Source organism: Mobula birostris, chromosome 2 (assembly GCF_030028105.1).
Source record: "Mobula birostris isolate sMobBir1 chromosome 2, sMobBir1.hap1, whole genome shotgun sequence".
NCBI classification, from domain to species: domain Eukaryota; kingdom Metazoa; phylum Chordata; class Chondrichthyes; order Myliobatiformes; family Myliobatidae; genus Mobula; species Mobula birostris.
The window spans coordinates 224118638-224143361 of NC_092371.1; the positions used below are offsets into that span (position 1 = coordinate 224118638).

Here is a 24724-nt window from a genome sequence, read left to right on the forward strand (position 1 = left end):
GCTCTCTTTCCTTGAGGAAACAATTACAAGATCGAATGCAAGAGGACAAATAATCATGGAAATGTTGACAGATTGTCCCTTTACCTTCGAAAATGAAATATCTGAAAAATTTACTCCTCCTGACATGTTCTCACCAATGCAAATCGAACATCTCCCTGCTTCAGCAGAGATGATCAAAAGGAAAACAAAAATAGACCCCACACTGTCTCAGGTACACATGGCAACCCAAAATGTCTTGAATGTACAGCAGAAATTCCTGTTCTCCCAGTTTTACAGTTCTGGGATGAACTTGTCCTTGATGGGGTTTGCCTTTTGTGGGGATTAAGAGTTGTACCATCCAAGCTGATTGCCAAAGTACTGGAGGAATTGACAAGTATTGACTATGCTGGTCAGCTAGGTATAGTCAAAATGAAAGAGTTGACTTGAAGCTTTGTCTGGCGGCCTGGGATAGAACAGCTGATCAACCAGCTTGCCATGCACGATTTTGGATGTCATCACATCTCGAAGAAGCCAGAAGCATTGTGTCTCCATCCTTGGGAATGGCCTGCATTACCCTAGCAGAGGATTCATGTGGATTTTACTGGACTGTTCATGAGCACTAATTTTTTTTGGTAGTATTGCATGTACCTACAAAGTAGCCAGAAGTGTTCCCAATGGCCTCCACTACAGCCTCACTCACTACTGACGTTGAGAAGCCTCTTCTCAAGGACTGAAATTCCAGAAAACTTACTCAGTGACAATGGACCACAGTTTGTTGTGGAACAGTTTCAGTCACTCCTGAAAAGGAATAGAATAAGATACATTACATCTGTACTGTACCACCTAGCTACAAATGGCTAAGAAGAAAGGTTTGGTCAGAGTCTAAAGAATTCCCCGCAAGCAAAGTCAGTGAATCTGATTCAACGACATTGAATTAGAAGCTCGCCAAGTCCCTCCTTGTATATCGCAATGCAGCCCACTCCATAACCAACAACTCACCAGCTATGCTGTTCCTGGGTCACCTCTTACGATCACGCTTGGATCTCGTCAAACCCAATCTCAGAATGGGTATGCAGGACAAACAGCTGAGACAAATTGAGGACTCCCCAAACAAGGAGGTTTCAATGTTTCACTCCTGGACAAGCAGTACTGATGAGAGACTACAGAGATCATCAAAATTGGGTATTTGGAAAGATTAAAGACAGAACTGGACCACTCTCCTACACAGTGGAGATTGTGTCTAGTGTCATCTGGAGACAACATATTGATCAGTTGACGGCAGCCGAGTCAATTGTTGGAGAAGAAAAGTGTCCAGAGCTGCCAGAACCACTTACTGTAGTCCCAGAGTTTAAATTTTACTCCGCCGTGGATGCCCGTATAGAACATAAGAAATAGGAGCAGGAGTAGGCCATCTGGCCTGTCGAGCCTGCTCTGCCGTTCAATAAGATCATGGCTGATCTGGCCATGGACTCAGCTCCACCTACCTGCCTTTTCCCCATAACCCTCAATTCCCCTACTATGCAAAAATCTATCCAACCTTGTCTTAAATATATTTACTGAGCTAGCCTCCATTGCTGCATTGGGCAGAGAATTCCACAGATTCACCGGTCACTGGTAAAAACAGTTCCTCTTCATCTCCATCCTAAATCTACTCCCCCGAATCTTAAGGTTATGTCAACTTGAGAAGTTGTATTATACAGTATACCGTGTATATGTATGTCTATCCACACACCCACACACACTCTATGATAACTTGAGAGCAATACATGATATATTTAAGCTGAGGTGTTCTATCTTGAGATAGAGTTTATAGCTAAATAGGGAGCAGAGTAGTGGATTTAATATTTGAGTAATATTGTAATTTTATTGTTCGATTAGGCATTCTTTGTTTACATAATACATCATGGGTTATATATAAAAAGTAGGTGAATGGCGTATGTTATCATGCCACCGTGTCATATATGAGCGCCTCATTAAAAGAAGAGAAAACTACTGCAAGTAAGCAAATATCCTTGGCTCCTGGGTTCTTCTTTCAATTAGTTTCTGGAGTTATAAAACATAACAAACAGGACCAGTATGTTTTTGTTTTTGAATAAATGATAGTTGGTTGCTCAACCTAGAAGTATTGCACACGGCTGGAGTCAAGAACCAAAGAGGATCGAGAGTGAAATGCCAAAGGAATGTACTCTATTTCTTAAAAGTGACCACGATTCTCAGAGAACTAGTTTAACCTGATCTTGGACCAACACCACAGTTGAACAAATGGACCCAGCAGAATACCAAGTTTCTGGTACTTCAGGATGAATTTTACTCAAAAAGACTTGCCCAGCAATGTCTAAACAGAAACACTACTATGAAAATGGTAGGCTGTTAGTAAGGCTATGAGGCAAAATACATAGCCAAGATGTTTATAAAAGCACGCCCTAATTAAAATATTGACACTAAAATATTAAAATAGGTATAGATGGAAATAATGTATGCTTTGGTTGCTAATTTCTAAAATTCTGCAATCATTGAAGGGTTTCTACATTCTAAGGGGAGGCAAATATTGCCCACTCTTTAGAAAAAAGGAGAAAGGAAAGAAATGGATAGATCAGTTTGCTGAACATCTTTAATATTGAAAATGTTATGCTCTATTATAAAGGACCTGATAACAGAAAATTTACAAAATTTTAAGAGGATTAACAATAACCTGGCATGAATATGAGAGCAAAACTGCATCTGACAAACCTCTTCTGGTTGGCAAGGGATGTAAATGATGGAATATATATGGGAGAATTAGTGGATGTGGTATAATTGGATTTTTGAAAGGCTTTTAATAAAGTCCCATGTAAGAGTTTAGTGTGAAAGTTTGAAGTTCACAGGATTCGGGGTAGTATACTGGCATTAATTGAAAATTGGCTGTGACACTAAAACCAGAGAAGTAAATAGATAATTTTCAAGCTGGCAGGCAAACACCAGCAAGGTAACACTGGATCAGTGCTTGAGCTACAGTTGTTCAGAATGCGTGTGAATGATCTGGAGGAGAGAACCAACAACATGAAACTAAGTGGGATTCTGAGAGGAACTCAGAAAATTAGCAAATCCAATGTTTTGTCTAGAGCATGAGGATATCCACAGCATATTAGGAAAGGTTTCAAGAGTGTGAAAATAGAAATTGTTTCGTCATAACAGTGAGGACCAGAAGAGAATTATTTAAATATTTAAAGTTGAACTGTTAGCAATGCTATGGGAAAACAACATGGGTGGGGTACTCTTTGGGTAGTTCCTTCAAAACAACAAAACGAGGTTGATAGCATCAGATTATTTTAACTTATTAAAGGAGGGATTTGGCACAAGTTCAGTGCTTTCCTTTAGTTTCTACAGGTTACATCCCACTTATTTTATGTGGCCTATTTTCCAAAGGATGTTAAGGAGACTATTTGGAATTTTTTTGAGGCTATAGATGATGAAATGATGATTGCAAATTCTTACTTGTCAGGAAATTCCAGACTTTATGACAGGAAGACATAATGTAAATTTACAGGAAGGGGACAGCGAGTGAGACACAAGTCTGGCTGCATCAGTAAGTTCAAGGGAGTATCACACAAATGTATGGGGAAAAAATTTGACCAAGGAGCATACAAAATTTTGACTATACTTCCAAGAAAGGAACACTAGGCAAATTAAAAATGTATTTTCCAGGTTATCTGCATGCTTTTTTGATGAGTTTCTCTCTCTCTCATGAGCTGTTCCTGATTTTCCAAAGAATGGGAAAAGAGGGAGAAAGAGGGAGAGGGAAAAGAATTGTAGGGTGCCATGGTTGCATAGCAACCTTACAATGCCAGCGACCTGGGTTCAATTCCCACCACTGTCTGTAAGGAGCTTGTACATTCTCCCTGTGACTGCGTGGGTTTGCTCTGGGTGCTCCAGTTTCCTCCCACAGTCCAAAGACATACAGTTCAAAAGGTTAATTGGTCACACGGGTGTAATAGGGTAGCATGAACTCGTTAGGCCAGTACAGCCCGTTACCGTGCTGTATCTCTAAATAAATCAATTTTCTATTGATTCATGATCTCAGAATAAGTAATTAGATAAGTATATTTCTTAACTTACAAGTAATAACTTATAGATAAGTATATTTCTTCTTTTACACACTATTTACTGTAGTTGCTCATTGTTGAGATTTTTAACTCTAAGCTCTCAACATAAAAGGAAAATGACAGATAACTGAACAATTTTACCTGTTTAAGATCCAGAGTGATAGTCACGTAATGGTAATCCATTCCATTCTTTATGCTGGGACTTTGCCACCAGCGGTTTGTGCCATCAATTGCATTTGTTATTGGATGTCGTTCTGCAAAATAAATTGGAAAAAATAATCAGAATTTTAATGCTGATAAACTGGTCGCCCAGCCAAATGTATAGATGTTTTATATTCATGACTTAATGTTTAATCAAAATTCCAGATAAGTACAAAGAAAAGTGAATTTCTTAACTTTGCGAGTTTGCAGGCTGCAGAAAGGTTGAGCAACTTGGTTTCTACAATGTTTTGGATGGGATCTTTGGGTGCAATCAACTCATGGAAATTTTTTTTTCCCTTTTATCACAGAACGTCAGCTTGCACAGGTCTGGGACTTGATATTTTCTTGAAGAGCTCCAGAGAAAACAAAGCTACACGAGTTGGAAATTGGATGGCAGCTTGGGAGATACAAATCACGAGTAGGTTTCTGAATTGGGATTGCACAGCAGATAATTTTGAAAAGAAAAGTAGTGCGTTTGTGCATGCATCCATTCATGTGTGTCTAGGCTATATAAACTTAATACAACCCAATCTTGTGAGAAGGCTACAATATGCATGAATTACCATTGCACACATCTAACTAAAGCAGCCAGGCAATCATTCATAATTCCAAATATGTTTTTTCAAATAACAGGACCTGACTAAAATTGAGTTGGGACTGCTATCATTTAGAACAGAGAGTAAATGGAGCTGAAAGTGAAGAAATCAACAACACATGTAAAGATTTAGTTTATATATGTATATCATCAGTTGCTTTCCTTGATTGTTTCCAGTTAAACAAGTTATATTCTTGAGTATTAAATTATCTCAATCGTGATGAGATGGTAGTGAATATTTTTCCTTTAAATATTGAGACACAAGTTAATGCAGGAAAGCAGCACCGAGTTAACAACAGCCATGATTTATTAAATGGTGCAGCAGACAAGACTGCTCCAGCTTCTATCTCTCACGTTCTCGTGGATCAACACACAAATGATTTTGCCTAAAGACATATAAACCAACACAAGGAAAATGTTTGGGATCTAAAATATATATGTAACTAGGTGATCTTTGAATATCATTTCTTATTGTTAAAGTGCACTTATGTATTCACCCTGATAATACTAAAACAGCTGCCAGTGCCTTTAAGGGAAAACAGTGATGCCATTATGCACGTGTGGAGTACAAAGAAGAGTTACGATGTCATGTGCTAGAAGTACGGTGGGGAAAGGTGAATAATATTTGATATCCATGAAAGTTTGTTTCTACTTGTTTGAAAATCTAGAATATCAGTAATTTGACATGTTTCACATGTGGATGCTTTAGATTTGGCGAGTAAGGTATTGGCGCTGGATAGCATGGCTGTGCAAAGTTCTTTATTGGCCTAGTAGGTTAGTCTTTCTAATAATTAAACTACAAGGCAAAATATTCTAAAATTTATTGTAAAAGTTTATTTTTGTCTTGCTTTATTGTTTCATAACTAAATGTGAACGTGTTAATCTCTGTTCACGTAGTGTGAGTGAGGAGAACTCGTTTCAGGAGCCTATATGTGTTTGGGAGTTAAGCACATGTACGCCAAAGTCTCTTAGTCAAGATGGGATGTATTTATTCATATTTTTGATGTTGTGTATAAGGTACAGGGTTGGTGGGATTCTAATGTTGTTTGTATTGTTTTTTTAGAATTGCCAATACCGTATTGGTTTTGTATATCTTGTTTTATTTATTTTTATACTGCATACGTACAAGCATGTGGACTAAAACTAAGCTGAGATTGTAATAACAGGAACTGTGTTTTTTTAAATTCATTTTGTCATTTTTATTTTGATACCCTCTTCCTGCATTACAACATCTAAAACAGATGAAGGAATTAAAGACCCGAAAAAGAAGTATTTGTTTGAAACATAGAAAACCTGCAGCATAATACAGGCCCTTCGGCCCACAAAGCTGTACCAAACAGTTACTTACTTTAGAAATTACCTAGAGTTACCCATAGTCCTCCATTTTTCTAAGCTCCACGTATCTATCCAGGAGTCTCCTAAAAGACCCTATTGTATCCGCCTCCACCACAGTCACCAGCAGCCCGTTCTACACACTCATCACTCTCTGCGTAAAAAGCTTACCCCTGACATCTCCTCTGTATCTACTTCCAAGAACCTTAAAACTGTGCCCTCGCGTTAGCCATTTCAGCCCTGGGAAAAAGCCTCTGACTATCCACACGATCTTATACACTGTTTATATATTTGTTGTCCTGAGTGCGTATTTTTCCCAGGGTACATAAAAACAGTTGTATGGTGACACTATTCTTCTGAGGCCCACAGTATATCTTGCTGACAAATTAACAGGGTGTTTAAAACTGAACAGCAATAGAAGTTCAATTCAGATTCAGGAAGACCATGTTAACATAATCCAAAATCATTAAAATATCTGATAAATATAAATGGAATTTTTGTGATCTGGTTCTTGTGTTATCTAGATCTACTTTAGAGTTATAACTCAAACAGTCATAAAATGGCAGCCCCGTCAAGTATCCAAACTGAAATATTACCACTTACTGGCCAAATGGTTTTTTAATCTTAGTCTTGTCTCTCAAGCCAAGTTCCCTTGCAAAAAGTCCAAGAACAAGTTTAGTCTCCTTCCCTCTTCCAAAGAATTACTGAAGTGCATTCAACAGGAAGAATCCCAGACAACAATAATTGAAAAGTAAACATATCTTTTAACTCTGTCGCTGTAAAGAATGAGCAACATACCCCTTGGATTTCTGCTAGTCAAGGAACAGATTCTGCACTGTGGGTTCCTAAATGGTCTTCCCGGGACGTGCTCGACCAACTTGCAATACATCTCAGGTTCATTCTCACCACATGTGGCATTGGCACTGATTTCAGCCATGGTGGCAAGATTTAATACCGCTGGGAACAAACCTAAAAAGAACAGAAGAGAAATAATTGGTTAACAGACAGCTTCTGTTAACTTCAAAGTCACTCTTAGTACACCTGAAGTGCAGCTTAATAAGCAACAATATTTTTATAAAATATATGATATATAATATGTAGAAAAATATTAAAGGTATTTTTGTTCAATTGGAGGCAGTTAAGAAGTGTACTTTAAAGTTACTTTATTTTCATCCATTTCACATTTCTATAATTTTTTTCTTTATCTTGATTGCAATGGCATTATTTAGTTGGAACAAGTACCTAATGTTGCAGGTATGTACTGTTTTAATGGGCTAGCTGGTGGTGTAGTGGCATCAGCACTGGTCTTCAAGGCAGCTGGTTGTGAGTTCAAACCCAACCGGGTCCCAACCTGGGCAGCAGCAGTATGTGTGTGGAAGAAAGGCCTGGCATTCTACTTCTGTATCTTGCCATGAAAACCATATGAACCCTATGGTCCATGAGGTCTCAAGGAGTTGGATATGACTTAATGACTGAATAACAACAAACTGTTTTAATGAGAAAAGTACATTGAATGTAAAAATCTGTAGTCTTCTGTCACTAGTCTCTGCTTGGTTTTACTGAATGCTAGGAAAAAGCAGATTAAAGAATTTCTCATCCCCACTCCAAGTAAATTTTAACTTCCATCTAAAATAAGTAATTTTCAATGTGCGAAGCTGATGTTTCACATTTCGGGAAAAAAAATATGTTCTTCTTGACTGTACAGCAAAGTCCAATTTGGCATGAGTAAATGAGAATCAGGGGAATGTAATGTTGGTGCTACTGCTGTTTTGTGATAGTGCCAGGAATAATGGCATCATTGCCACAGATGCAACAGATGTTGTTTCTATCAGTGTATGTCATGAAAAGAAAATTTTGATAAACATATTTTAAGTTTCACAGTCTGTTGACAGCTGCATGTACTATTCCTCTAACATCCTACATATGATTATGCAGAGTTTATAACACTAATAGAAATAATCCCTATGACCCAAACGAAATGCAAATCAGTAAATTTACTTGAAAAAGATTCATCACCGCTGACCTCTGCTAATGTGAGGAAATATTTTCAATCAACATAAAGAATACAGAAGTTAAAACATGGTATGCTTCTTACAAGTTGGGGGAGAGAGTGCAATTTATCGAAAGCTGTTGTGAAAATGCTAATTAGCCTCACGTATCCAGTTCAAAACCAAATGGTATAAAGAAGGAAAGAATATGCATACATTTAGTAGTTTTGGAAATCTAGGCACTTCACAAATAATAGCATCATCTGAAGTTTATTCACTTTTTATTTTATTTATGTTAATAAATACAGCACAAAACAGGTCGTTCTGGCCCTTCGAGCCACACCACCCAGCAACCCTCCAATTTAACCAGAGCCTAATCACAGGTGGTGGAGTGGAGATACATCTCTACCAAAGGACATGTAAGGTGCTACTTCCCTCCATTAGCCCGCAGGTCACCTTTGGCTAAGGTGTAGCATTTACTTAGCCCCCCCCACCCCACCGATCAGGGTCAAGTGATACCATGGGAGCAGGTGGTAGATGGTTGTATGAGCAACTGGTACACATCACAAGTCCTGGTTATGCAACCGCTGACACCAGGCAATCTCTGAAGTGTATTGATCATGGCTGGGGTTACCCATCTTGTAAAGACACTGCCTAAAACAGGGCAATGGTAAACCACTTCCCTATGGCAAAATTTGCCAACAATAATGATGGTCATGGAAAGATCATAATTGCCCAAGTAATACGACACACCACACAACGATGTTACCTGTCCCGTGAGTATCTCGTGAGCATGATGTAATTGTCTCGTGATACTGGCATGATGTAACTGTCGTGATAGTAGGGTGATGCGATGTCACGTGATGGCATGTTCCAACTGGTATAAAAGGGGAGACCGCAGTTTGTTGAGGAATCACAGTCAGTGGTTACGTAATCGTGGGGGTGGGGGGGGGGAGATAGAGATAGAGAGATAGAAAGATAGAGAGATAGAGAGATAGAGATAGAGAGATAGAGAGAGAGAGAGAGATAGATAGGGAGAGAGAAAAGAATTGCCAGCTTCGTATGGACCCAAGAAATCAACGGCGTTTTGTGACTGACATTTGGTATGGTCCATACAGGTATTGTCGCACACACTTTTGGTTAACCCCTGCGTGGTCTTGGGTGTTGTGTGCTGACCACCTCCAGCGAAAGGTCATTTACTGTGAGAAATCTTATTCTTCATGATCTCTTCAGACAAGGCACTTCTCAGCTGGGATCTGCGTCAGCAGTTTCGTCTTTTCTTCAGGAATCGCTTCATCGCTGGTTCAGGAAGTCTGTCTTCTCACTTATTTCAGGAATCACTTGGACTTCTTAAACTAAGACTGTGCTTAAGTAAGATCTGTTTAGAATTGTCTCTAAGTTCGACTGTTTGATCACTATAGACGCATAACACTGTTAACTTCCGTTTCAGTTATTCGTTTGTTTACTTTTCTATGTTCTTGAGTAGAGGTTAATAAATTTTGTTGTTTATTTATAAAAACCCGACTCAATTTCATATCTATTGATGCTGGTGCATAACAACGAACAAACTTATCAGGGAACTATTTACAAAGACCAATTAACCTACGACTCAATACATCTTTGGATTACGGGAGGAAACCAGAGCACCCAGAGGAAACTCAAGTATACACAGGAAGAATGTACAAACTTGCTTACAGAGGATGCCAGAATTGAACTCTGAACTCCAACCCCCTGAACTGTAATAGTGTCATGATAACTGCTATGCTACCATGGCGCCCTTTTGTACTACAGGTAAACGCAACAGTTCATTTCCTCTCATCAACCAAAGGAGGGTTTGTTTTTGTAACTACTTTATAAGAAATTGATAGTGCTGAGAACTAGAGTCATAGAGACAGCACAGAAAGAGGCCCTTTGGCCCATCTAGTCCATATGGAAAGCATTCAAACTGCCTATTCCCATCGATTTACACCGAGACCATAACCCCCCATACCCCTACTATCCACATACCTATCCAAGCATCGTTTAAGCGTTGAAATCAAGCTCGCATGGACCACGTGTGTTGGCAACTCATTCCACACTCTCACAACCCTTTGAGTGAAGAAGTTTCCCCTCATGTTCCCCTTAAACTTTGCCTTTCACCCTTCACCAATGACCTTTGATTGTAGTCCCACCCAACCACAGTGGAAAAAGCTTGCTTGTATTTGCCCTATCTATTCCCCTCATAAATTTGTATACCTTTATCAAATCTCCTCTCAGTATTCTGCGTTCTAAGGAATAAAATCCAAACTATTCAATTCTTCCTTTATAATTCTGGTCCCCCAGACCCGGCAACATCCATGTAAATTTTCTCAGAACTCTTTCAATATTATTTACATCTTTCCTGTAGGTAGGTGACCAAAACTACACACAACACTCCCAATTAAGCCTCACCAATGTCTTATACAACTTCAGCTTAACATCCCATCTCCTGTATTCAATACTTTGATTTATGAAGGCCAATGTGCCAAAAGTTTTCTTTAAGACCCTATCTACCTGTAATGCCACTTTTAATGAATTATGGACCCGTATTCCCAGATCCCTTTGTTCTACCATGTTCCTCAGTGCCCTACCGTTTGCTGTGTAAAACCTACCCTGGTTGGTCCTACCAAAGTGCAACACCTCGCACTTGTTTGCATTAAATTCCATCTGCCATTTTTCAGCCCATTTTTCCAGCTGATGCAGATCCTTCTGCAAGCCATGACAGCCTTCCTCGCTGTCCACTACACCTCCAATCTTGGTGTCATCTGCAAATTTGCCAATCCGGTTAACCACATTATCAGCCAGATCTTTGATCTAGATGACAAATGACAATAGACCCAGCTCTGATCCCTGAAGCACACCACCAGTCACAGGTCTCTAGTCAGAGAGGCAACCCTCTACTACCACTCTCTGGCTTCTCCCACAAAGCCAATATCTAATCCAATTTACTAACTCATCTTGAATGCTAAGCGACTGAACCTTTTTGACCAATCTCCTATGCAGGACCTTGCGAAATGCTTTGCTAAAGTCCATGTAAGCAACAGACACTGCCTTGCCTTCATCAACTTTCCTGGTAACTTCCTCAAAAAACTACTTAATCAGTCATGACAACCATCCATGCTGACTATACTTAATTAGTTCATGTCTATCCAAATATTTCCAGTCCCTTAGAATACCTTCCAATAACTTTCCTTCAAATTATGTCAAACTCACTGCCCTATAATTTCCTTGTTTATGTCTACAGCCTTTCTAGTAGATGCAATTTTTTAAATCACCTGTTTGGACCTTTATATACACTTTAACAGGTATGCAGCATTATATCTTAAGGATTTATCCAAAAAAGGGCACCAATGCAATGTTCTCACAGAATTGCATTGAAGTCTCAGCTAAGATCATGTTCTCAAGCCCCAGCAGTTGGGAGTGAATCTCTGATCTCCATACATCGAAGAAAAGAATTGCTATTCCTGGCAATGAACATTCCTCAACATTTAAAACGTCCACTATTATAATGCTTAGACTGATTGTTGCTGCAGTTTTAAAATCAAATGTAACGAAAAAAAATCTTGCCAAATTATACGTTGAAATTAAACCACAACTTTTTTTGAATTGAATTGAATTGACTTTATTACTTACATCCTTCATATACATGAGGAGTAAAAATCTTTACCTTACGTCTCCATCTACATGTGCAATGTGCAATTTATAGTAATTTATAATAAATAGTATGTACAACAATATAACATAGAAATACAGTTGTGTCAGCATGAATTAAACATTCTGATGGCCTGGTGCGGAGCCTGTTGGTCCTGGCTTTTATGCTGTGGTACCGTATCCCAGATGGTAGCAGTCGGAACAATTTGTGGTTGGGATGACTCGGGTCATCCAATGATCCTCTGGGCCCTTTTTACACACCTGTCTTTGTAAATGTCCTGAATAGTGGGAAGTTCACATCTACAGATGTGCTGGGCTATCCACGTCACTCTCTGCAGAGTCCTGCGATTGAGGGAAAGTACAGTTCCCATACCCATACCAGGCAGTATGGGAACTTCCGAAAACATGGTAGGAAAAATTTTCCTGGATTCAGCACCTAGAACAATGATCTGTCCTCATACCTGTACTTACCTGACAAAGAGACATGGGTCAAATTTCTCTTGACTCTTGAATCCTGGAGGCATCCACTCCGGAAAACTGAAAAACTCAACTTTTCCTGTACATTTCCTGTTTCTCTTGACAGAGGTGTAAGAGTTATTTGTGTGTTGGTTATTATTGTTACAATACATGCAAGGTCTGAACAAGACAGCAGAGAACTAGGATGACTACCGTTAGACTATCTGGAATAAAAATTCATTCTCAGTCAAGCATGCGCAATGCATACTTGATATCAACTACATATTCCTTTGCTCTTCCAAAATTCAGTTTCACTGCTATCTACAGAGTTAAGCTTCAGAAGTACAACACACAGACATTACTACATCCATACATTTGGCACACATGGCCAATGTCAAATTTCTATCTCTGTTAAATCCTGTACACCAGAAGAATTTCAAAAGGCAGATAACCTCCAGATTAAGAAACTCATTTCAATCCTAAACAGTTGTTCCTTATCCTGAGGCTTTGTCTTCCAGCTCCAGACTCCGCACCAAAGTCTCTCAGCATCTACTCTCTAAAAATCCTCATTGCCTTAGTAAATCGCATCTCAACCTTCTGAATGCAGGTTAAGCTTCCTCAATTGCTTGTCAATGAACAAACCCCTCATCCATGAAATCAGTCTAAGCTCAACGGGGAGTGAAGCATCACTGCCAGTTATACGCTGTTCCGTTTCATCTTATATGAAGTAATAGCATGCAAATCCTGCCACAGCTGCTGCACATCAAAGTTTGTTCCCAATTTCACTAATTGGCTTTCCCTTCTAACAATGGTCTTCTGCCTGTCATACCTATATTTCTTGTAGGACTCTGGATCACGACACTTCTTGAGTGATAGAGATTGGTGAACGGGGAGATTTGCTCTCTAAGAGCAGAGCCTCTGGCTTGGGAGGGTAGTCCTATCCATTGATAGTACCATGTTCCTCTACTCCGTCATGGATGGTCCCAAGCCCGGATGGGCATGGAGCTAGCAACCCCATTCTGTAAAAACCCAGAGCTAGAGAAACACTAACATGAGGTCCAAAGACCTCACCCCTGTGAGAGGAAGGATACTCCAAAAAGATGGGCCACACCTGGAAAAACTTCAGACTGGCCCAGGACAGAGGTTTCTCGCAGCCTAAGCCCCTGTAGGGGTGATAGGCTTAAGGAGGAGGATTACTACCTTCCTCTGGAACAGAAGGCAAAAGTAGTCTCAAAAAAATCCCGAATAATTTCAACAAATCCTCCTCACCTTTGTTCTGCTGCCTTTTTGCAATAAAGACAAGCACAACATTTGCCTTTGCATTCCCTTACTATACCCACTTGTTTACTTTTCTGCAACTGTAACATTTTATTCTGTATTCAGTTATTACTTTTACCTTGTACTAGCTCAAAGAATCAATATGAAAAAATCTGTATGGATGGCATGCAAAACAAATATTTTCAACATCCCTCTGTACATGTGACAATCCAAACTAAATAATTTATTTTATTTCTGAGGCAAAGCACCATTAAAGAAAGTGATAGACACAGCCACCAGAGGCATAGCCTTCCCCACCACTGTGCACATTTACATGAAGCTCTGCCACAAGAGAGCAGCACCCATCATCAAAGGCCCCCACCATCCAGCCCATGCTCTTTTCCTTGCTACTACCATTGGGCAGGAGGTACATGAGCCTTAGATCCTAGTCCAGCAGGATGAGGAAGATTATTACACTGCAACCATCAGGCTTCTGAACTGGTGTGGATTGCTTCATTCACTACAACTTTAAACTGATTGAACAACTGGATAGTCTCACTTTCAAGTTGCTTTACAAATCAAATTCTCAGTATTACTCTTACCTTATTTGCACGATCTGTCTTCTTTGGTACATAAGTTGCTTGTCGATCTTTACGTATAGATATTTTAATAAATTTTAATGTATGTCATTATTTTTCTATAAATATGCACAAGAAAATAAATCTCAAAGTAGTATATGATTCTATATATAATTTGAGAATATTTCAAACTGCCTCTAGTGTTGATTTGTTTTGGTCATTGAGAAAATACTATGCTCACCAGTGTTTTACTCAACTTATTAAAGTACAAGACCTCATATTAGACCATAAGATATAGGAGACGATTTGGGCCATTTGGCCAATCGAGTCTGCTCCGCCATTCTATCAGGGCTGATCCAATTCTCTTCTCAGTCCCAATCTCCTGCTTTCCCCCCATATCCCTTCATGCCCTGACTAATCAAAAATCTATCAACTTCTGCCTTAAATATACATAAAGACATGGCCTCCACAGCTGTCTGTGGCAAAGAACTCCACAGATTCACCACTCTGGCTAAAGAAATTCCTCCTCATCTCCATTCTAAATGGATGGCCCTCTACTTTGAGGCTGTGCCCGCTAGTCTTTGACTCTCCCACCATAGGAAACATCTTCTCCACATCTATTCTATTAAGACCTTTCACCATTCAATTGGTTTCAATGAGGTGACCCCCCTCATTCTTCGAATTTCAGTGAATACAGGCCCAGAGCCATCAAATGCTCTTCATGTGACAAGCCATTCAATCCTGGAATCATTTTTGTGAACCTCCCTTAAACTTTCTCTAGTTTCAAGCACATCCTTTCAAGCATAAGTGGCCCAAAACTGCTCTCAATACTCCAAGTGAAGCATCATCAGTGCTTTAGAAAGTCTAAACATTACATCTTTGCTTTCATATTCTCGTCCTCTTGAGATGAATGCTAACACCACATTTGCCTTCCCCACCACAGACCTAAGCTGCAAATTAACCTTCAAGGAATCCTGCACAAACACTCCCAAATCCCTTTGTGCCTCAGTTTTTTTTTTTGTATTTTCTCTCCATTTAGAAAATAGTTAACCCTTTTATTTCTTCTAGTAAAGTGCATGACCATATACTTTCCAACACTGGATTCCATCTGCCATTTATTTGCCCATTCTCTTAATCTGTCTGTCCTTCTGTAGCTTCACTACTTCCTCAAAACTACCTGACCTTCCACCTATCTTCACATTGTCTGCAAACTTTGCAAGAAAGCTAACAATTCCATCATCCAAATCATTGACATATAACGCAAAAAGAATTGGTCCCAACCAGACCCAAGTGGACACCATCACTCATTGGCAGCCAACAAAAAAAGGCTCCCTTTATTACCACTCTTTGCCTCCTGCCAATCAGCTACTGCTTTATCCATGCTAGAATCTACTCTGTAATACCAAGGGCTCATAGCTTGATAAACAGCCTCATCTGTGGCACCATTTCAAAGGTCTTCTGAAAATCCAAGTGCACAACATCAACTGATTCTACTTTGTCTATCCTGCTTGTTATTTCTTCAAAGAATTCCAACAGATTTGTCAGGCAAGCTTTTCCCTTGAGGAAACCATGCTGACTATAGCCTATTTTATTACGTGCCTCCAATTACCCTGAGACCTCATCTTTAATAATCGACTCTAACATCTTCCATCCACTGAGGTCAGAGTAACTGTCCTATAGTTTCCCTTCTTCTGCCTCTCTCTCTTCTTCAAGAGTAGAATGACATTTGCAATTTTCCAGACTTCCGGAACCATTCCAGAATTTAGTGATTCTTGGAAGATTATTACCCGCACCACCATGATCTCTTCAGCCACCTCCTTCAGAATTCTGGGGGATACACCATCTGGTCCAAATGACATATCTACCTTCAGATCTTTCAATTTCCCAAGAACCTTCTCTCCAGTAATGGTACCCTCACACACTCAGTGACACCAACACCTGGAACTTCCACCATACTGCTAGTGTGTTCTACAATAAATTCCATCTGATGTCTTCTTACCCAGCTGCTGTATCTATGTCCTTCTGAAGGGCATGTCCTCCTGACAGATCACTTTCCCAACCATCTTTGTATCACAGCAAGTTTTGTTGTCATATCTGAAAAACATCTATTTCCCAATTTTTTTTTTTTACCTATCCAGGCCTGTATTACCCCTAACCAAATGAGACCGGTACGAACAGCATCCTATCCATTCAGTCCCATATCCACATATCACCTGTACTAAATAGCCTCTGGCAACAATGTCCAGCTCCTAGCCTTCACGCGTGGCTTAGCTTCTAAACCCGGAGGAACCATTTCTAGTTACAGGAGAAGGAACAAAGGGGGGGAGATACTGGTGCCTTGAAACAGTCACTTCAGGCAGATAGGGCTTGTCAGCCATGACTGGTACTCTGATCCCAAATGTCTGCTGCCTTGCAGCTATACACACTCTTTGGGAGCAAACCGTGAGGGAAAATTCCAGAACTGGAGTCCCTAAGACAGTCCTACATTGAGTTCAACACTGACTGGCAACTCCTGCGACGCTGCTGGTGCTAACTGCATAGGTCTCTGCTGTCCCTTTGGGTTCATCCAAAGCATGGAGAAGGGGAGCTTGCTACATGGGCAACAGCTTGCTCTCCATATCGTGCTGCCCAGGGTTGCGTATCTAGACAGCTGGGACACAAAACCCATGGTCGGCCGTGACCGATGGAGGCCTGAGACTGCTACCAAAGGCCGATTGTAGATTAATCAGAATCAGAATCAGGTTGATTATCACCAGCATGTGTCAGGAAATTTGTTAACTTAGTGGCAGCAGTTCAAGGCAATACATGACAATATAGAAATAACAAACAAACTGCAATAAGTACTATTGCACTATTTTATATATATAATGAATAGATTAAAATAGTGTAAAACAGAAATAATATGTAATATAAATAAAATAGAAATAATATATTAAAAACGTAAGCTAGTGTTCACAGATTACATACGTAGAATAATACAGCACACTACAGGCCCTTTTGCCCGCCCAATGTTGTGCCGACCCTCAAACCCTGCCTCCCATATAACCCCCCACCTTAAATTCCTCCATATACCCACCTAGTAGTCTCTTAAATTTCACTAGTGTAATAACTGATGAATATACAGTAAATTGTCCTTGCTAGTGCTGGGTTGCAGGAGAATCAGGGTGAGGTGAGGAAGGATAGGAGCTGAAAGGAATGAATGTAGGTGGGTACCTGGAATGTTGGAGCTGAACTATTGGGCATAAAAGGTCTGGGTTGGATGTCGCACAACGATGAAGATATGAGAATGCGGTACAAGCTGTGGAATACAACACGACACTGAACACGCTGACACTCGGTAATAAAAAGAAACATGAAACTATCACTTCCGAGTCACCCAACAGCTGAAACTGGTTTTCTGTTTCTTCATCATCACTGGAATCCTAGAATTACCCAACAGCATTACAGGAGTGTTTTCACTTGTGCAACAGAGCAGTTCAAAGTCATCACTCATGTTCTCAGAAGCACTTGGAGATGTCACTTTATAACAGTTTTGACAGCAATTTTCATGTTTGGAAGAACATATAGGAGATGCCGAACTGTGAATGAATAGACAAACAAAGGAAAATCTGCAGACGCTGGAAATCCAAGCAACACACACAAAATGCTGGAGGAACTCAGTAGGCCAGGCAGCATCTATGGGAAAGAGCACAGTCGACGTTTCAGGCCAAGACCCTTCGGCGGGAGGGTTCCGCTGCACAGTCTCGGCCCGAAACATTAACTGTACTCTTTTCCATCGATGCTGCCTGGCCTGCTGAGCTCCTCCAGCATTCTGTGTGTGTTGTGTATGAATCAAGTTGTGAGAAAGTAGAATTCTGACGCTCCAACCACACCAACTCAATCTGTGGCATATTGGCTTAATACAGAATTATGGAGGCTTCTTTTAAACAAGCCCAGTCCTGTCCTGTATGAACAGTAACTAACACTCTACGGAAAATTATCAACCGAGATGGCAAGGGACCAAGAAGCAAGGAGGCAGAAAAGAAATTACGAACAACCAGATGTGGATATTTTCTTAATGAAAAGGTCAGAAGGCCAAAGAGAGTTAAATTAACAAAGATTTGAATCAGAATCAGGTTTATTATCTTTGGCTTAAATTATGTGAAATTTGTTGCTTTGCAAAAGCAATACACCAGAAAGCCATAAAACTTGTTATAAATTACAAAATAAATAAATAGTGCAAAACAAAAATCTTGATGTTCCAGACAAGATGCCACCTGCATACAATGCTCCTTTGGTTGCCATCTTCTGGATAGATCATGAACCCATCTTATTCACTTCTTTTATGTCTTTTACATTCGTTCCTCATCTTGAATGTGATTCTGGACCTGTTGGAGTCCGTGGTTTGCTGTTTGGAGATCGTTTGGGTGTTTCAGCGTCCTGCAGTCTCCAAGAGGATTCCCAGAGGCAGAGGCAACATCAACTAACCTCCGGACGAGAAAGCTGCAGGAAGACGCCCGAGCTGATGTTTGACCCCATTTTGCCAATTAAGGCGATGATGGTGATAGAAACATTAAGGCAAGTTTGGAGATCGTTTGGGTGTTCTGGCACTCTGCAGTCTCCGGAGGATTCCAAGAGGCAGAGGCAGCATGCACAAACCTCGTAGCGGACAGGCTGCAGGATGGACACAAGCCAACGTTTGGCTCCATTCCACTAATTAAAGCTCCCATCGTTCGCCGATTAAAGTGACAAGGGAGATTGAAGCATTGAAGCGAGCACAGAGGGTGAGTGCCGGTTGCTTGCCTTTTGATCGATTGCTCTGTACCGGAGAGTGTAGAACCTGCTGCTGCGGAAAGTGCTGTCCAGGTTTTTGCTGCATTTTAGATTTGGACTTTGGACAATAGACTCTTTTTTTCCAGCCTTATTGTTTTTATATTTTGTGTTTTCTTTCCCCGATCTTCTATTTTTGTTTTGTGCAGGTCGATGTGCCTGGTCTGTTTTGTTCAGTTTTTTCTGTGGGAAAAACGATTTGGTAGTCAATGTGCCAGATCCGTTTCGTTCAGTTTTTTTTTGTGTGGGAGGAGGGATTTGGGCATCGGTGTGCCTGATCCTTTTGTGTGGGAGGAAGGATTTGGATGATGTGCCTGATCCGTTTTGTTCAGGTTTTTTTTTTGTGTGGAAGCAGGGATTTGGGCGTCGATGTGCCTGCTCTGCTTTAGAACAGGCACGCGGTCCCCCAAATCCTTCCTCCCACACAAGAAAACAAACAAAATGGAACAGGCCCATTAATCCCCCTCCCTGCACAAAAAAACCAAGAAATATTGTGCGAAAAACACAGAATATAAAAAAAAACTATAAGACTGAAAAGTCTAAGTCCAAAACACAGAAAACCTGGGCAAAATTCACCCGGCCCAGCAGTAGACCTTTCCCTCTCCATAGCACAGCCCTCAAAAAGACAGGCAGCTGGCACTCATCCTCCGCTCTCACCTCGATGCTTCAACCTCCCTCATCACTTTAATCAGTGAACAATGGAAGCTTTAATTGGCAAAATGGAGTCAAACAATGACTTGTGCTCCATCCCTCAGCCTTCACGTACGCCATCTCCTTCTCCCGGAATCATCTCAGAGACGGAAGAATGCTAAAGCACTCAAATGAACTCCAAACCTCTGGATTCACCTCGGTGTTTCCATCTCCTTTGTCACTTTAATTGGCTAAGTCAGCTCACAGCCTGCCTGCCATGAGGTGCCAGCATGCTGCCTCTGCCTCCCAGAATCCCCTCAGAGACTGCAGAGTGCTGGAACACCCAAACAATCTCCCAGAAGCAAATCACGGGCTCCAGCAGTTCCAGAATTACACCTGTCATGTGTGACGCCAAGCAGAGCGGATGATGCTAATGAGAGAGATAATGGAAGACAATGGAGAAAACATTTAAAATGCTAATAAGAGAGATTAACGAGAAAGAAACACAATTCAGATATTGACAGACTGTTTGCTTTGAACCTGAACTGTTTGAAGTTTGATGAACAGGTGATACCCCAGCAGGGGGATAAAAAAAGAACAGGTTTGCTAAGGCACGACATACCACGAGACCCTGAAAAGAGCAGTGTGCCCCCACAAGTTGGTGGAGTTTAGAGGACCGGTTCATGGGAATTGGTCAGAGGCTCACAGGGTATAAAGGTACGATCGGTGGGAACCTGGGGTGTGTGTCCGCCCTTGCCTGGGTACCGGGTTCACCACGGAAAAATCATCATATCCGGAACAGAAGGGTCACAGTCGGTGACCACAGTGGGATCAGAAGACATCAAAAGGTCTGTCCGAAACCAACTGCATATCTTGCTATCTCTCTCTCTCTCTCTACCCTCCCCCCGTACAACAACAGCGATTACTTCGAACTGCACTAAACTGAACTGAACTCTGCTTCACTTAAGACTGATCATTTTACCCCTAGACTGCGATAGAACTTGGTTGATTCCTATTACCCTATTTCTGTGTATATGTGTGTATTATCATTGCTAACCTGTTACATTTATATCCTTGCAATTAGTGTATTGTATTACTTATTTCTTTAATAAAACTTTATTAGTTCCTAGTAATCACAGACTCCAACGAGCATTCCACTTCTGCTGGTTTGGCAACCCAGTTACGGGGTACGTAACACATCCAAAATGAAAAACAAACATAAAATACATAAAAGAAGTGAAATATCCCAGAGATGTTGACCAAAGTTGTGTTGTATTTAGGCGCCATCTGGACCGGAGTTGTGCCCATGATGGGGCTGGCTGAGTTTATGACCCTCTTCAGCCTCTTGTGATCCAATGCATTGGAGTCCCCATACCAGACTGTGATGCAACCAGTCAAAGTGCTCCCCAGAAATTTGTAACACATTACGACATTGGTGATAAGATGCATTCAATAGACCAGAGACACCAACCGCATGATACCATCTTATTAACAGAAGTGTGATTGAAGACTAGACTTGCTAATTAAAAATTTTCACAAGACATTGTGGAACACAAAAAGAATCAAGAGGTATCAATTAAATACATCTTGTTAACAAAAGAAAAGGTCAGAGTAAAAGGTAAGAGGTCAGAGTAGGCTATTTGCATAGAATGAATTGGAGAAAGAGGAAACTATCGGAACACCTTCGGGTAAACAAACAACAAAAAGGAAATGTAGTAAGAAAAATGCACAAGTCAGAGGGGAAAAAGACACAGGAACTGTAACACCATAATGATGAGTTTGATAATCCAAAAACAGACTCTTCAGACTTGTGCAAAGTAAATTTGTAAGATTAAAGTAAATTTATTATCAAAGTGCATATTTATCACCATATGCTAAACTGAGATTCATTTAGGATCATTTGAGAAAGCTCCGTAAGATATTGAAAAATGTCCTGGATGTTGTCTGTATATACTTTCTAAAGATTTGAAATGAAAAGAAGATCAGCAGCTCAGGTTGGCTGCTTGTTTGTAGGGTTGTTCACCCAGCCTGGAGGTTAAGTCACAAACATTTCGTCACTAGTTGAGGTGACATCATCAGTGGGCAATTAAGTGTTGTTTCTGCCAAGTGGTCGCATTTATGTTGGTCCTACTCGTTGTTCTGACTGGTTGGCTGAAGCGCTGGCTGCTAGTCTCCGCTGGGTCCTGGCCAACGGAATAGCTGAGTGATCTCTGCTGGCCCATATTCCTGGTTATCAGTCATCGTGGGCGTTGGTTCCTCAGGTGTCTGCATAGATTCGTAAATTGAATTCAGTTCAATCTGTTTGTTAATAGATCTTCCACTGAGAACCAAGCTTCTAAGAATTCTCTTGATTATTTGTTTTGTGCTTCTGCCAGGATTTTTGTACTTTTCCTGACAAACACGCGTGCTTGGCACAAACAACACTCAATTGCACACTGCTGATGTCACATTGACTGGTGACAAAACATTTGTGACCTAACCTCCAGGTTCAGCAAGCAACCCTACTAACTTTCTAAGGGTATTTAGTTAGATGTGACAAATATCAGTCAAAGATACAAGATCAAAGAGCATTGCTAAATCTTAGTTCATAACCCTGATTTATGGATGAACTTAGTTTCTGGAAAATATCATTGTGAAATTTCATAAAACTTAAAGGCATAACTTATACCTAATAAATACCTTATTCCTTATCAGTATTTCTAAGGTAGAGCAATTCTTTAAAGAAATAAAAAAGATTGTAAATACACAAAAGACACTCTAAAATAGAATATTAATAGACCATAAATCTGCATAAATTTTTGATAATCCTAGGATTAGAAATTCCTAGAGTATAATTTTCAATATCTTACTGTTGGAAAAATGTAAAATAGTTGTATTTAAGGTGACACCAATGGTAAAATGCAGAGTGGAGTGTGGGATACGAAGGTGAATATCTTGTGCTTGGAAAGAGAAGGGATCCTGGAGAGGATTCAGGGTCAGCATTTGTTCTGGGATAGTGGCATGAGGGAGGATGGACACAGAAGCAGCCATTGCTAGGGAGTAGTGACATTGGGTAGATCATTGGAATGACCAAAATGGAGCCACCTGACAAGGGTTCCAGTGTAACACTGCAATGAGCAAATTTTGTTTCACCAGAAGTGGCCTTCAAAGAACATTCCCCAAACAACTTACTCACAATTTCGCTCTGGTGGGACCACATCTGGAATACTGCACATGAATCTGGACTCCAGTAACTTGGCAAATGAAGTGCAATAAAAGTTCACTGGGTTCAATTCCTACGATGAAGAAGTAGTCCAAACGAGGAGAGGCACAAGTTAATGCACTCGGTAATCAGCAAGAGCTGATTTCACAGAGGCAGACAAAATTCTTATGAAGCTTGATAAGGTTTTTACAACACATAAGGTTGTTTAGCCCATGAAATCAGTGTTGGATTATAGAGCAATCCTATTATGATAGTTGATTTTCCTTGTAACCTATTGTCCCCACATTCCACCAACTCCTCCCAGATTCTCTGATCTGGAAATTAATGGTAATTTAGAATGGCTAATTAATCTACCAAACAATACATATTAGGATATGGGAATAATCTTAAGGGCACAGAAGAAAGCCCATGCAGTCACAGGGAGAAGACGCCCACTTTGTCCAGGCAGCAGCAGAGGTCAGGATTGAACTGAGGTCAATAGTGATGTGAGGCAGCTGCTCTACCACTGTGCCACCTGTGACGGAAGGATGGTGTAGCACCTTGTTGAAGTGTCTGGAACCAGGGATCAGTCTCACATTGAGATTTGAGATGTGAAAGGAATTCTTTCACTAAGGGGATACAGCAAAACTCAGATAACCTAGACCCAAATTCTTCAGAAATACTGAAAGATTGTCAGCTGGCTCAGTTGTTTGTCTGGAATATGGGCCAGGGGGCCGGAGAGCAAACAAGGTGTTCCGCCACTGCCAGACTCGGACCCAGAGTGCTCCGTGGCCAGACTCTGGACTGTGAACCAGGTGCACAGCTGGAGACGGGGATGGGGTCTGGAACACCTGGAGCATGGGTAGATGCAGGATCTGCAGTGCATGTATGTTTCTCCCTTTATTAAACTCATCATCTGTAAAGGGCCGGATTGATCACACCCAAAAGACCCAAACCAATTTGAGTGTCCAGGAGACGTGGTAAAGGGTGCATAAGCACAACAAAGTAACTTGTCTCGCGATAGAGATCCTTCAGTTCAATGTGATCCCCCCTCCTCTTTCACCTTCCCAAGAACCGAAGGATAAGGGTTCAATCCACAAGCGTAGCGAGAGGCAGTCTGAGACAGACAAACCGCTTGTTCTCCTGTCACAGACTCAGCCTAGTTTCTTTAATTCAAACAATTCATGTTCATTGACATACATCCTGATGCCACCGGTCCCTTGAGGCCAAGAAAGACCATAAGACATAGGAGCAGAATTAGGTTATTTGGCCCATCGAGTCTGCTCCACCATTCAATCATGTCTAATCATTTTTCTCCCTTCTTAGCCCCACTCCTCAGCCTTCTCCCCATAATATTTGAGGCCATGGCCAATCAAGAACCTATTAATCTCCACCTTAAATACACCCAATGACTTGGCCTCCACAGCTGCCTGTGGTAACAAATTCCACAAATTCACCACTCTCTGGCTAAAGAAATTTCTCCGCATCAATATTTTGAAAGGGTGTCCCTCTATGCTGAGGCTGTGCCCTCTTGTCTTAGACTCTCCCATCATGGGAAACATCCTTTCCATATCTACTCTGTCTGGGCTTTCAACATTCAAAAGGTTTCAATGTGACTCCCCCCTCATCTTTCTAAATTCCAGTGAGTACAGACACAGATCTATCAAACGTTCCTCATATGATAACCCTTTGTGTCTTGTATAATGACTGCAGACTGTTACTGGTGAACAGAAACAAATAGTAGGAATAAATGAGCCTTTTTTTTTTCCCCCAGATGGCACTACGTAACAAGTGGTGCATCACAGGAGATAATGCTGAGATGACACATTTCACCATTTATAGAACTGACTTGGGTTGTTAACTTTGCTGATGACACACAGATGGGTAGGAGAGAAAATAGTGAAAACAACATGAGGAGGTCTTCAGTGAGGCTGAGTGACAGTCAAAGATCTTAGAAAATGTGACAG

General features: G+C 40.7%; 1 protein-coding gene across 3 annotated transcripts in view; it reads right to left on the reverse strand.

Moving 5' to 3' along the window:
* lama2 (laminin, alpha 2) overlaps positions 1-24724 on the reverse strand; it is a 399772-nt gene that overhangs the window by 305881 nt on the left and 69167 nt on the right. For all 3 annotated transcript variants that reach the window (XM_072251541.1, XM_072251540.1, XM_072251542.1), the window contains 2 exons: positions 6988-7158; positions 4203-4315 (listed from right to left, as the gene is read on the reverse strand). In XM_072251541.1, coding sequence (XP_072107642.1) covers positions 4203-4315; positions 6988-7158 — 284 coding nt within the window. The remainder of the gene's footprint in view (positions 1-4202; positions 4316-6987; positions 7159-24724) is intronic.